At 40.0% G+C, this 13,986-nt stretch overlaps 1 protein-coding gene across 8 annotated transcripts in view; it reads right to left on the bottom strand.

The window, feature by feature from the left end:
- Positions 1–13,986, bottom strand: part of SORBS2 (sorbin and SH3 domain containing 2) — a 229,539-nt gene that overhangs the window by 69,954 nt on the left and 145,599 nt on the right. For 4 of the 8 annotated variants that reach the window (XM_058436984.1, XM_058436982.1, XM_058436983.1 and 1 more), the window contains 2 exons: positions 7,533–7,671; positions 2,903–3,075 (listed from right to left, as the gene is read on the bottom strand). In XM_058436984.1, coding sequence (XP_058292967.1) covers positions 2,903–3,075; positions 7,533–7,671 — 312 coding nt within the window. Of the gene's footprint in view, positions 1–2,102; positions 2,412–2,902; positions 3,076–7,532; positions 7,672–11,282; positions 11,319–13,986 lie in introns of those variants that run through there. The other 4 variants (XM_058436981.1, XM_058436985.1, XM_032149049.2 and 1 more) reach the window with 4 other exon arrangements.

Genomic DNA, 13,986 nt, shown 5'->3' on the forward strand with positions numbered 1-13,986 from the left:
TATCAGGTAGGATCTCACAGTGATGCCATCTGCTAGCTTTATATGGTGAGCACAGAGATGCCAGAAAATGCCCCGCTGGCAAAGGGAAATATGAAGCTGGTAAAATAAAATACTAAAACTCTATGTCCCTTTCTAAAAGAAGTACTCTAAGCATTTAAAGTTCCTTTTGTAAATGCCATCATGGAGATCGCTATGCCTAAGGCTGAGAATAAGAAAATAGTCTACTCAAATTTCAGGAAGTTTACTTTTGTAAGTAAAATCATTTTGCATGAAAAACAGCTACTAGCAATTCACTATGCAGTTTTTTCTACAACCTTGACTGAATAGACCTGAATTTTTACATTCCTACAGTTTTCAAAACATCAGAACTCTACACTGATTCAACACACAGAGATTTCAAAAAAGAAAAAGAAGACATATTTTCTACATAGCAGTATACAGTGACTCTGTTCTATTTTTTTCTCCTTTTCAGTTTTGAAAATACTCAAAGAAGTGTTATACTGGAAGTAGAAGAGAAGAATCTTGTATTTCACTTAACTAGCTGGCCTTAATGACACAATCTCATGGGACCTCAGCCCTGGCGATTTTTGTTGTTTTGAAGAACTGCACTGAAAGGTTCACATCGATGTCCCAGGTCACATGAGACAGGGCAATCTGGAGGGCTGATTCCCTTCATTAAAATAGCTCAAAACTACTGTTTGTTGACTCCTGGCTTTCTAGAGTTTCTGGATGACTTTACAAAATTCTGTTTCCTTGGCATAGGCTGGCTATCTAAAATAATACTACAGCATGGTACAATGTGACAGTACCGCCTTTGGCAAATACACTGAATCTGATCATCATTACTTTCTACGCACATGAGAAAGAAAAACAGCCTTGGAGAGTCTTGGCCTGCTGTGGCTCAGAGACAGCCTGACTTGACATTTATAACCACAGCTATACATGGGGATGTGCTCTGGAGGGCTGTATAGTCAGTGTAAGAGGAGAGTTCTCATAGACCTGTACCTTCTTTGTCAAGTTTTAAAGGTCCAAGTAAGAGGACAATTGTGCATAAAAATTACACTTCCTTATAAGAAACTTCTGCGTTGGTTATATTGTGTTTTCTGTTTTATAGAAGGGAAACTGGCATTAAACGTTTAGTGTGTTTGCTTATGCATACCTAAACGTGCTTTTGGTTTGGCAGTGGATAAACATTTTAAAAATTTTAAGATGATTTAATTTTCATTAACCATCTCTAGCATCTCAGTTTTTCCTTTTGACACTAACCAAGCAAAGTCTGGTTACTTAAGGAAATTATGTCTTATAATGGATAAAAACATGGACCAGGCTTCCATGTTCATTATATATCATTTATTGACCTAAAAACATGCTCAGATATCTTTGATAAAATCCTCTCAGACAGAATCTATAACTACATAGAACCAGGGCTTTCTTAGTTTTGTCTACACTATGCTTCAAGTGCCAATTACACAAAACCAATGACACCATATTTGTCTGTCTATCCCTACATAATTAGAAGAAATTTTCAAATTTAACCATTTCGAGTCAGAAATCTTAGAAGGGAAATGAACAAGAAAACATCATCACCAGAAACATGTAATCATCATAAAATGAAGAATATTGGTCATAATCCCTGAACTTTTCTTTGGCACATAAATATGGCCATCGTCAGTTTCAAGACAGGTTGTTAGAACGTCATAGTCACATTCAACATTCCCTCAGTCAAAGGAGTCTAAAACCCCAGTAACTGCTGTACAGATTTACTTTTTGGCTTCCAGTTGTAATACAGATGCTGAGAATAATCCATTTTAAACTCTTCTGTCTGTGTATAAAACACATAATCCCCATATAAGAATGTAAAGTCAAGGAGAGAAGAAAATCCCCACACTTTTTCGTTAGTTGTTTTTGACTGTTTCCAATCTTACCACGGCTTTTTTTTTCTCCTGCTCTCTTTCCCATTCTTTGCCTCTATCCCTTATTGTCGTGGCTGCCCAGGTCTGCATTCCAGGGGGGGCAGCTCTTGGCCACACCCCAGCTTTGCATGGGTCTTGCTGCAAAGTCGATGCAGCTGCGGTCCCTCCCCGCGTGGCCCCCAGCTTCACCTGCAAAGGTGTTGTTGCTTTCATCCTGTCCCCGGCTTCCTTCTCCCGGCTGGCACAAGCCTTCTCTTCCAGTGGACTTGGTCAGCCAGCTGCTGCCTGCCCAGGCTCTCAGAAGCTGCCTCTGCTACTGCTGCGTTTTGCCGGAAGGGGCTGCCCAGATACACTGAGCAATGCTTTGGCAGAGTTTTAAAACTTAAAAAAAATCCAAACACTTTCACTTATCATCCCAGGAGAGCTCTCAGCAGGCACGGCTGAAGAGGGACACTAAAATGTGTATTTTTCTTCAGACAGCTTTTCCTTTGCATGACATTAACTCTCTTCACTCCAATCATCTCACCTCCCAACTCCCAAACCACAGCTCCCAATCTCCCGGTGTTAACACACATCTATTTCAAAAAACGAACACATCACTGGTTTATTTGCAACGCATGTGGGAATTCAATGCAGCCAAAGAATTTCCATTGCCTTGTTCCTTCTCTTTTCTCTCTATTGCCCTAAGCCTCCTTGGTAAAAGGTAAAAGAAAAACAAACAAACTAAACCACACAACATAGTTTTACCATTTAACAAAATCGCAATGTTCATGATGTTTCATTCAAATGGAAAAACAGATTGTGTAATTCTCTCCCATCGACAGCTTTCTTTCTCTGCCACACACAGCATAACATTCATGAGAACTCGGATGGCACGGAGGGCAATCCTCATTATATAAGACCCTAGGAATGCACAAAGCCGTGGACAATCCGTCCTTTGTGGAGTCTGTTCACAGCCCCAGACAGACGCACACGCTGGCATTTCCTACCGTTCTAATTGCTGTGGGGATTCCGGATTCATCCACGGGCCCGATCCCTGGGTAATGCGGGGCTTTGATGACTGTCACTCTCTTCTCTTCCTCAGAGGATCGGTACAGGGGGATAGAGCTGCTGGTGGTGCCATCCAGAGACTGCGCATGCTGGGGATATGTGTCTGTGGAATCTGCACAGAAAATTTGGTAACATGGAATGTATTCATTGCACAGGGAATCATAAATTCATGTGTCTTGTTGTATATTTATGCCAACTGTGACACAGAGTCCATATTGCCATCACTATCCCTTTTAACTCATTTACTTTCCATCTGGGCTGGTGGAGACTGTGTAGGTGTGCGGGGAAAAGATCTATATCAACAAGGGCCTCCCCGTTCTGTGAAGAAGGCTGGGGGAAGAATGGCATCTGTTAAATGACTGTGTGGAGGCCGCTGAGTTAGGAAGTGCTCTGAATGCATGATCTCTTCTTCTCCTTCCAGTAATCTTTGAGGGAGGGCAGGGTAGGGGGAGCAAGAACCAGTTTTATAGATGAGGGGCAGGAGCTGAGACGAGTTCAGTAATTTCCCTCAGGTCATCATTTACATCAGTATTATTCTTGTGACACTGCTAACTACTATTAAGTTTTGAAATGTATTTCTAGACAAAGATACGACTGTTGAGTCAGTAACAGTGATTTCATAAAAATGAAGCAAAACCAAAAATCACTTAACAAAATCTTCACATCCAAGAAGGATGTGAAAGATTCTGAATAAATAAATGCTTTAAAATTATTAGTACGATTTTACCTTAAAATATCAAAAAGTATGACTTTTTACTCTTTGATGACAAAAACTGCCCTAGGGATATAATTTAGATGAGGCTTATCAAGTTCTTCATGTTTTTTAGTAACTTGTAGAATACTTTCAGAAGCAACAGGGTACAGACATGCAGTATATATTCCATTTACTCCTAGTTCACAGGCATTTTAAAAAATCATCATTATTACCATTCCTCTGGTACAATTAATAATATGCCTATTTTTCTGCAATTAATTTGAAAATGTTGGTGACAAAGAACGACACTTTGTATATACTCTTTATGTCATGGTTTGTCAGGACTGCCACTCAGAAAGTCCTTTAAGGTGGAAATGAAAAAAATTCTCATGTTTCAGGGTGGGACTCATTGATATCATTATGTGTATATGATATATATCATGTATAAATATATTTTTCATGAAAAATTTGTATAAAATAAGCTTTTTTTTTGAGATGGAGTCTCACTCTGTCGCCCAACTGGAGTGCAGTGCAGTGGCGTGGTCTCAACCTCAGCCTCCTGGGTTCAAGCGATTCTCCTGCCTCAGTCTCCAGACTAGCTGGGACTACAGGTGCGTGCCACCATGCCTGGGTAATTTTTTGTATTTTTAGTAGAGACGGGGTTTCACCATGTTAGCCAGGATGGTCTTGATCTCCTGACCTCATGATCCCCCCGCCTTGGCCTCCCAAAGTGCTAGGATTACAGGCGTGAGCCACCGTGGCCAGCCATAAGTAAGCTTTTTAAGCAATTTTAACTCATCAATATAAGGGTAATTAAAATTCAGATCTCTCTGAGGTAAAATCCATTGTAACATTTGTAACTGCTATTACTATGATTATGACTATTTTCAATTTAGCTTGCATCAGAAAGGCATTTTTAATACATTTTTTGATGAAGAATGGATAAGGCTAGTTATAAAACTGCTTTATGTGCAGTTTATGTGCTGGATGCTGACATAAAATGTCCCTGAATAAACGAACAGCACCACTGCGTTTCAACACTGAGTCAGTGCTGGGGAAGGAGGTGTGCTGGCTGCTGTCGAAGAATTCATGGTGGTTCAAGTCCCAGGCTGTAGTTTCTTTCCCCTGCTGCTGGCCCCTTGAATGTGAAAACAAGGTTCAAACTCATCCTTATTTTTATTTATTTATTTTTTTTTTTGAGACGGAGTCTTGCTCAGTCACCCAGGCTGGAGTGCAGTGGCACCATCTCGGCTCACTGCAAGCTCTGCCTCCTGGGTTCACACAGTTCTCCTGCCTCAGCCTCCCGAGTAGCTGGGATTACAGGCGCCCGCCACCACGCCCAGCTAATTTTTTTGTATTTTTAGTAGAGATGGGGTTTCACCGTGTTAGCCAGGATGGTCTTGATCTCCTGACCTCGTGATCCACCCGCCTCGGCCTCCCAAAGTGCTGGGATTACAGGTGTTAGCCACCGCGCCCGGTTAAGCTAGTCCTTATTAAGACACAGTGAGGTATTTGACACTAATTGACTTTCTATTTAATTCCAAAAAGGACTTGAGTGGGCCTCCATGATACTAGTATTTTTATTAGCAACAAATGTTTTTTGAATGCTAGTGTGTGCAAAGTCCTACTCTAAGCAGGGAGAATCAACTCTGCCTGCACATCTGATCCATTACCTTCTATGAACCCATACCTTATGCAATAGAAGTTAACCCTTTATTTTATTATTCTCATATATGTTCCACTAGCTGTCATCTTAGCAATCTTTTGTCCTAAACTACATGTAAAATTCATCTAGGGCAAGGTAGATGTACATATTCCTCCGAAACCTTATCACAGCACTGGCCAGCTGGAATTTGTTCAATGTTTACATTGGGAATTTCTTCCCATGCAGAATATTTTATATGTAAAATCTACTTATCAATATATTCTAAAATCAAAGCCTATCTACATTCAAGTATGTATTTTTTTTTTTGTTGGGTAGGGATAGGGACAAAACTGCATTCACTAAGACAGGCAGTGAGACAGAGTCAGGCTTTGTTAATAATTATTTGGGAAAAAGCTGTGGCTAGAATAATTTGTCGAGTTTTACTTTCTATGTGTGTAAATGTATAGTTCCATTTTAAACAATCTAGATATAATGGACTTCCATTGTAACACCACACTATGGGCTGATTGTTAAAGGGCAAAATTTTGGCATAAGCCAGTTTTACTTCCTTAACTCTAAAAGGACATCATTGTAGGATTCACAGATGATCCTCAGGCACAGCATCAGCGAAGGCGCAGATATATTTAGACTTTAATAAGTCCCACAGCTACCTTTAAAGTTTTATAGTTATAGAGCTTTGGTTGACGTCAGAAGCTGAGTTCCACCATGCACATGCTGGATGGTGACATAAGACAACCCTGAATAAATGAACAGCATCATAGCCTCTCAATACTGACACAGCGTGAAGGAGGTGTGTTGTCTGTGTCAAAGAAGACACGGTGGTTCAAGTCCCGGGTTTTAGTTTCTTTCCCCCTGTTGCTGGCCCCTGTGGCCAGAGGACCGGGCCTCTCCTTTTCTGGGAGGTGCAGGATGGTGCCGCTGTCCTGAGAATTCCCCTCTGCTCTCTGCTGTCCTAGAAGCTTCCTAGTGAGTCGACATCATGGAAACTTGTTCAGCCTGAATTCCTATGATAGTTCAATTTTGTATTGTTTTTTGATATTTTAGGTTTTTAAGTTACATTTTTACAAACTAAGAAATATTTATGGGCTGGGCACGGTGGCTTATGCCACCCAGCACTTTGGGAGGTAATCCCAGCACTTTGGGAGGTCGAGGCAGGTGGATCACCTGAGGTAAGGAGTTCGAGACCAACCTGGCCAACATGGTGAAACCCCCTGTCTCTACAAAAAAATTAGTGTGGTGGCGGGCACCTGTAATCCCAGCTACTCGGGAGGCTGAGGCAGGAGCATCACTTGAACCCAGGAGGCAGAGGTTGCAGAGAGCCGAGATCGCGCCATTGCCCTCCAGCCTGGGTGACAGAGTGAGACTCCGTCTCAAAAAAAAAAAAAATGTATGTATCACATTATTTTCTGAACTATCCGAATATATGTTACCATGTAAAAGCATTTCTATCACTGTACATACAGCACAGCTTCTTTCCCAGGAGGCCACAAAGAGTCCATGAGCCCCATGAAATGATCTGCTTACAGTTTTTTATGAATGTCCGTATGTCCATTTGTTTTCTGGAGGAGAGCTCTATCTTTTGCTGAGTTCCTAGTCCTCAGAGGGTTAAGAACGATTGCTCTATACAATCATGGAATCTTCATTTAAGGGAACTCTTAAGTTTCTCTTTTTGGCTTCCTGCTACCACATCCCTGACTGCAGGTCTTCCAGCCTTGGTCTGAATGGTGGTTTCCTCCTTTGTGAGCCAGTAGATGACTGTGTCACTGCTTTGTGGGACGGCCTGTCCTCCTGTTACACTGTTTTAGCTGTCAAACGATTCTCCCTTATATAGACCCCAGGAATAGTCCACGGTGGAAGCTCTTCCAAAGACGAACAAGCTGCCCTAGTGGAAAACCTGCATTCATGTCCTCCAGTGGCCCAAACCCCCTTGCCCTAAGTAGCCATCTTCTTTTTCTTCCTACTCCACCCCCTCAGACATTTGAGTGCCCACTTCAGGCTCAGACACAGGTGGAGTCATCGTCTTGGAATAGCATGGTGCCCATTTTCTCCCCTGTTGGGTCCTCTGCCCCAATTTCTCCCTGGGGATAGGGTCATGAAATAGTGGCGTGCTGAGCGCTCCCGCCTCACCTTGATGCCGCATATCTCTCTCATGTGGTTGTACTTGCCGCATTGAGGTTGCCGTGGAAATCACGGTGAGTCAATTACTTACCGAGGGATGTGCCGTGCTGCATGACAATGCTGGAGTTGAGTGAGGCTGGGAGAGAATATGCCGAGGGGGAAAACGGCCTCTGATAGTAACTCATGGGACTCACGGCACCTCCTGAGTTTCCATTCACTGTTATCTGGCTCTGAGAAAAGTGCAAAGGCATCGAGTTAAATTAGCACATAGTTCCCTGTAAACATCATTCCATTAGGTGATAATAAAAGACTTCCAATCACATGACAGTAATCGGCTGCCAAGCTCTTATTTATTTTGAAAACTGACGTCAGAGGGCATGCTACGTTCTTTGCCTCCTCTCTCTTCACCTATTTCTGAAAATCACTCTCTTGTGTATCTGAGGGCCCAGGGAGTGGTTAGGAAGAATGAAAGTGGCTGACTAGCGGGCATGCCACTCTGCCAACAGAGGTGCCAAATGGTATCAGTAGGAGTCAGTACCAAGTAAACGTGGAGGACGACTTCGCTCTGACAGTCGTAACGTCAGCGGTCACAACACTGTTGTGCTGTTCCTCATGCAGCACTGACGTGGATGTCCTTTGACATGAGGCAAGGGATTGGTTCTCAGACTCAGTCAGGGATCTCTTCTAGTGCATGAATGTTTCCAGAGCTGGTGAATAACATAAGGAACCTAGTTGTTTGGATGTATATATCATGAAGCAACCTATTCTAGAAGGATCAAATGCCTGATAAAGGATCAGAGAGACATGTTCAACCACTGACTTCTCCCTACTTCAGCCTCATTGAGCACTTTATGAATCTCTGTTTGATTTCTTAATTATTCATTGTTTTTTGATTGTTCCGTATCTGACTATTTTATATCCCCAATGGTATCTCAAGCTTCCTGTTGAAGATGGTCATATATGTGCTTCTTTAATATTTTGTGTAACACGCAGCCTAGTGCTGATGACAGAGTAGATGTTCAACAGGTATCTATTCTGATGGAACTGAATCAGCTTAGTTCACAGGTATCGAGCTCAGGACTATTAAGCATGCCTGTCTACCCACAGCACAGTACTGATCATTACAGGGTGCACACAATGCATGCAAATAAGATCAAACATTAGTAAGAACGTTTAGTGAAAATTATAGCTAAATACACACAACACACATAGGCACACAGATAAAGAACCATAATTTGTGAAACTTTTCTACTTATTTTAAAACAAAACAAACTTCTATTCCACAGGCTTGAAACATAGATATAGTAACTGCGTATTTCTGTGATTTCACTTCAAAGCAAATGGGTTTTCAAATGACCGAGAATAAGTCTAATTTCATTACTGTATAACTATACCACTTATGTCTCCAAATCAATAAACATTTCATTACAAGCCTTGTGCTTATTGATTAAATAATTCTCTAAGCTCTTAGAAAAATTACACTCATATCATAACCAGCCACATCTTGAGGACCTGCTCCCTGGAGAGAGCTGGACATTCAAATGTGAGGCACAGGCCTGCCCAACTCTTCAGAGCTTTTATGTACCTCTGATGAATGATTTGAGAAAACACTTTCACCTCCTTGCCCAAGTTAAGTTTGGTGGATCTTTGTCAATATCACTGTAATACTATTACAACATGTTATAATTAATGTTAAAAGCCGAAGAATCCTTCTTATTAAAAACCATCAGGTTAACTATATTACTAAACTTATAAACTTGCTCTGAATCCTATTTTGATGGTTTCAATAATATTGACTAGGGGTTAAAAAACACTGAGAGTAGATTTATTCTTTTATTGTGTTCAACCAATCAGGATTTTACGACTAAAATAATATCATTAGCATTTTAGAAAATATTGTATTGATATAGTGAATTCATTATCAGGAAAAACATGTCATGAATAATCTATTTTATTTTAAACTGATAATTGCAATTAATTTCTCTTACAAGTAGCTCTGCTTGTGCCCACAAGACTGTAATAAGACAGTTAGTCTCCTGTAAAGTCTTAAAAACAGAAAATTGAACAGGTTAGTTGGTAGATTGATACCCTCTCACTGCCTTCTTTTTTTGGTTAAAGGTCCTGGTAAAGTTTTAAAAGCTAAGAACCATTGAAGCACAGTAGGGCATGGGAGGAACCCACACCTGCTGCGCTCCTGGCGTCCGTGGTTGGGCTGGTCCTCTGCGGCAGGGAGGGCCTCGCTATGGGGTTAGGCCTGGAAAATGAGGCCCCTTCTGTAGCCAGTCTCTGAATGGAGCATTTGAATGCAAAGTGTTAGACACAGCCATTGGGGGGAATACTAAATCCCATTACCAAAAAAAGCATCTTTTACTTTATGTAAATTGTAGTGTCTTAAAAAACATATGGCTTATTATAACATTTCTCTGTGCATAAAATTTGCAGACTTATCAGCTTGATAGAACATAAAACTATGTAGCACAAATAAAATTTTGTCTATGACAGTGCTTATTCAGAACTTCATTATAATATCAATTTATTTTAAAAAATTCGATTTTTTTGCCTGAAGCTATGTCTCTCTTAAATGGAAGCCATTACTTAGACATTATATGCAATACAGAATCTGTGCCATAAAATTTTGAAACATTTTAGCCATTCACAGATCATTTATTAGGGATTGCTTATCACAGAGATATATTTAAATAATGTATGTATGGAAAAGATGTATATATTGCTATAAATGAAAGACAAATTATTGATATGCAAAATAAAAAAATGTATTCATAAATTTCTGTCCTGAAATGGCTCAGGAAGAATAATTTTTAAAAATCATACAGCTAAATTTCTGAAAGGTAGATAAGATTATTGACATCATTCACTCCTGGACAATAGATGAGTTCAAAAGTTGTAGCTTTAGAGAAGGAGGAGCAAGAAAAATTAGCCTCATGCAGTCAGTAATCATTTATGTGAGAAACAAGGATATAGAAAAGAGTCACACAGGACACATTAATGTGAGTCTGTGAGAAAAACTACTAACATGTATTAATACTGGGTTAAAATTTTTTGAAAAATTTTAGACTTTCTCTATGATCATAACATATTGTGATGTATACTCAGCTAATAAGGCAAATCACTGTACAACTCATCAGCTACAGTTAACACGGGAAACCATAAGTAACTATTTTAGAATAACTGTAAGTAATTCTAAAATGAAAGAAGAGAATGAAGTGACTTTTTCAGCCTTAAGCAAGCTTGTGGGATGACTAATGATTTCCCTGACAGATGGCATAGAATTGGTTTCGGAATAACACCTATGCAAATAAAAATGTCAGCTGAAAAATGAGATGGCACAATAAATCAGTCCTTTTAAGGAAACGGTGGAGGCAAAGAAAGGCAGAATAATTACATGAGTGGCCGCAGGGGTGGTTAAGGTGGTGCCATCTGTCACAGCAGACCTCTGACCCCAGGTGGGGGAGGGTGTCTCAGAACGGCCAGTGGTGTCAGAGTCACCAATCTGCAGCTCCTCTAGCATGGCTGTGGAGGACTCACTCTCCGAGCGGGAGGAGTGCTCGGCCAGGGAGGAGTCTGTTGTCAGAGAGCCTGTGTCGTGGCTGTGGATAAGGCTTTCAGGAACTGGGAGCAGGTGTTTGTATAAGCAATGGGAAAGGCTCTGGGGATTATGCAGGCGTGAAGACCCCAAACCATCGGGTGGCAGAAGGCTAAGTGACGCTGAGCTGGTGCCACTGCCTGGTGAAAAAGTGGCTCGGTTCAAAGGTACCACGGAAGGAGGGCACGGAGGAGAGGCTTCTGGTGTGGTTTGTCTGTGTGTCTGTGAAGCATTTACCTCCAACACACTGGCAGGTAAGTTCTGATTTCCAAGCTGAGCATGAGGGAAAAATAATAAGAGATAAATTATCCAATTAACAAAAGTACCTCTTTTTGCGATGTGGCAGAGAAGGCAAAGCATTGGTTTTATTTGCAAGCACTTTAAGGAGTTACATTCAGATGGATTAGGTGCCAACCACACAGTGCAGAAAAAGCATGAAAACAGGAAGAAAGTGAATCCAGTCGGTGCGTTTTGAAACAAGGCCGGTTTTCACATAGCACTGCAATGTAATTCTGGGTAGGGGCTTGAGAGTGTTGGCATAACGAAACTGTCTCCTCAGGAGTTTTAGTTTTTGCATTTGTGACAATGATAATATATCAGACTATCGGTCAGCAGAATCGGTTTGCCCTTCACTAGAAAAATCTAATAGCATAATTGCCTCCCCCTTGCCAAAATGTCCCCAAAACATAAATCTGTTTGTCTTATTTTTTCCTGGTTCATGAATCTAAATACTGATAATACTAAACACAACTAAGTGGAAAAGATAAATGGAAAAGATGTTTTATTTCCTTTCCACTCATTAAATCTGTTCTTTGATTTCACTACAAAATACGAAAAGAATTGGACTTTAAAATATCCTACCAATGCGAATAGAGGTACCCTGTGTGAAAATGAAAACCAGCCACTGATAACGGTTAGAATGTACCCTAGTTAGTTAGAACTATGGTTGGCACTAAATCTTAGGTAAAGGAGAAAGAAACTGAAGGAAAAATAAAAGATTTAACAGCTCCAAGGCTATATATAGCCCAAGAGGCTAAACATAGTGAAGGGATGCTCCATAGGAGGAAGACAGAAGATGACCATTTGAAATTTTACAGCCACCTGTGGTAGCCTGGATGGCGTCTGACCACACATGACAAATAGGATGATAAGCACTCAATTCAACATAAGTGAATAAAACTCCGAAGCAAGTTTTCTTATTTTTTCTACCTTTCAGAATAGATACTTTTTGGAGGGCATGTTTGGGAGAGGAAATGGTTTTAAGATAGATGGCCAGAGGTATTGTGAGATATTAGTACAAAGATGGGAAATGAATGAAGGAGAACTGTTTACACTTAGAAATATTGCCTAATAAATGTATAAGTCACACAATTTGGTGTTCTTTGGCAGCCATAATTTTCATAATGGCTGATGTCATGCGCGTTGTTAGCATGATAAAAAAGTTGCAATAGTTTTTTTTTCTCAGACTTTTACTTGAATACTTAAAAAAAATCCATCATATAAAAAGGTCTCTCTGAATCATAGATCCCTTAGAAATCTGATAAAAGTGACTGATCCTTCTTTTGGGGAAATGCACAAATTCATACGTACAGAAAGTTCTGCATAAACTTCAGGGGGACAGAGACGCTCTAAAGCATAACTTTAATCTAACGGGTTAAGAAACCCCAACCTTGGATAAAAAGACAGATTTTCTTGTCCTAATCTTACTTAATATGATTTTTTTTCTTGTTTAAACATAGTCATTTTAAATGTGATATATATATATGTATATTTTACTGTTCATGGTTGTTTAAATCTCTAGAAATAACTCACAGAAATCTTAGTTACCCAGAACTTAAAATGTTTCGGTAGGGATGCATCCTTATTATTACTGAGCATTTATAATAATTGCAATCTTACTGGAGGTGAAACTGTATTATGAAATTATCATAATTCTAACAATATATTAAAATGTTGCTATAAGTCTGAATGTAATTCAGTATAAAGCAGTCTTTGGATAGCATCAGTGAAATTTCCCCTAATAATGCAGCTTTACTAAGGATCTTTCCATGTAATATGAATCTCTTTTTAGTTTTATTTATGCTAAATGAAAACTATGAAATAATACAAATCATACAAAAAGATTCGAGTAATCTGCTCATGAGACTTTTCCCTTTCAAATTGAAAGAAAAAAATCTAATGACTTTAACCCGCATTGTACTGACTGATCCATATCCTGTGACTTGAAACATGTCAAAAGCTAAAGCGTATTCTTTCTAAAATCACCATTGTCACGGGTAATACAATCATTAGTGTGCATAGCACTGTGTCTGGGGATGGCCCTTATCCATTCGATTGTTCTTCCAAATAGAATGTCCACAGAAAACAAAATTATTCCACCTTTTGAATTTCTTTCACCACCTCCTGATGTGCTCCCGGTTTTGAGTCTTTAAATGCACGTGTGTGTATGTGTGTGTATGTGTGCGCATGTGTGTGTTTGTGAGTGTAAGGCATGAAATGTCTCGTGGTGAGTCACATCACACTTAAATTTCTACAGATAAAACTCAATAATTCAACAGTTACACTGGTCACCCACAAAAAAGCTTTGACAAGACCCCAATCTCCACATGAATGGAATACCCTGTAGACCCAGGGGGAGAGAAAGACCATGTTACACATATTTCTCCTGAGGAAAATCAGAAGAGCAGCAGGAGGGGTATGAAAGGGGAAGAAGGCAGTATTTTCCCAATCTGGACTACCTTGAAAATAAGGAAAACTGGCTTTAAACAAGCACATTTTTTTCTTACTTCGTGAGTGGCAAGTAGATGACTGCAGGTAATCATCCTAATTGTTTTAGGTCTCCTTCTTTTCAAGACCATGGAAGGCTAAGGTGTTTGAATAGGGACCAAGAGTCACCAACTTTTTGTGAGTATAAATTGTTTTTTCTTTCCCCAACCCTTGA

The sequence above is a fragment of the Hylobates moloch genome, unplaced genomic scaffold, assembly GCF_009828535.3.
Source record: "Hylobates moloch isolate HMO894 unplaced genomic scaffold, HMol_V3 SCAFFOLD_3, whole genome shotgun sequence".
NCBI lineage: Eukaryota > Metazoa > Chordata > Mammalia > Primates > Hylobatidae > Hylobates > Hylobates moloch.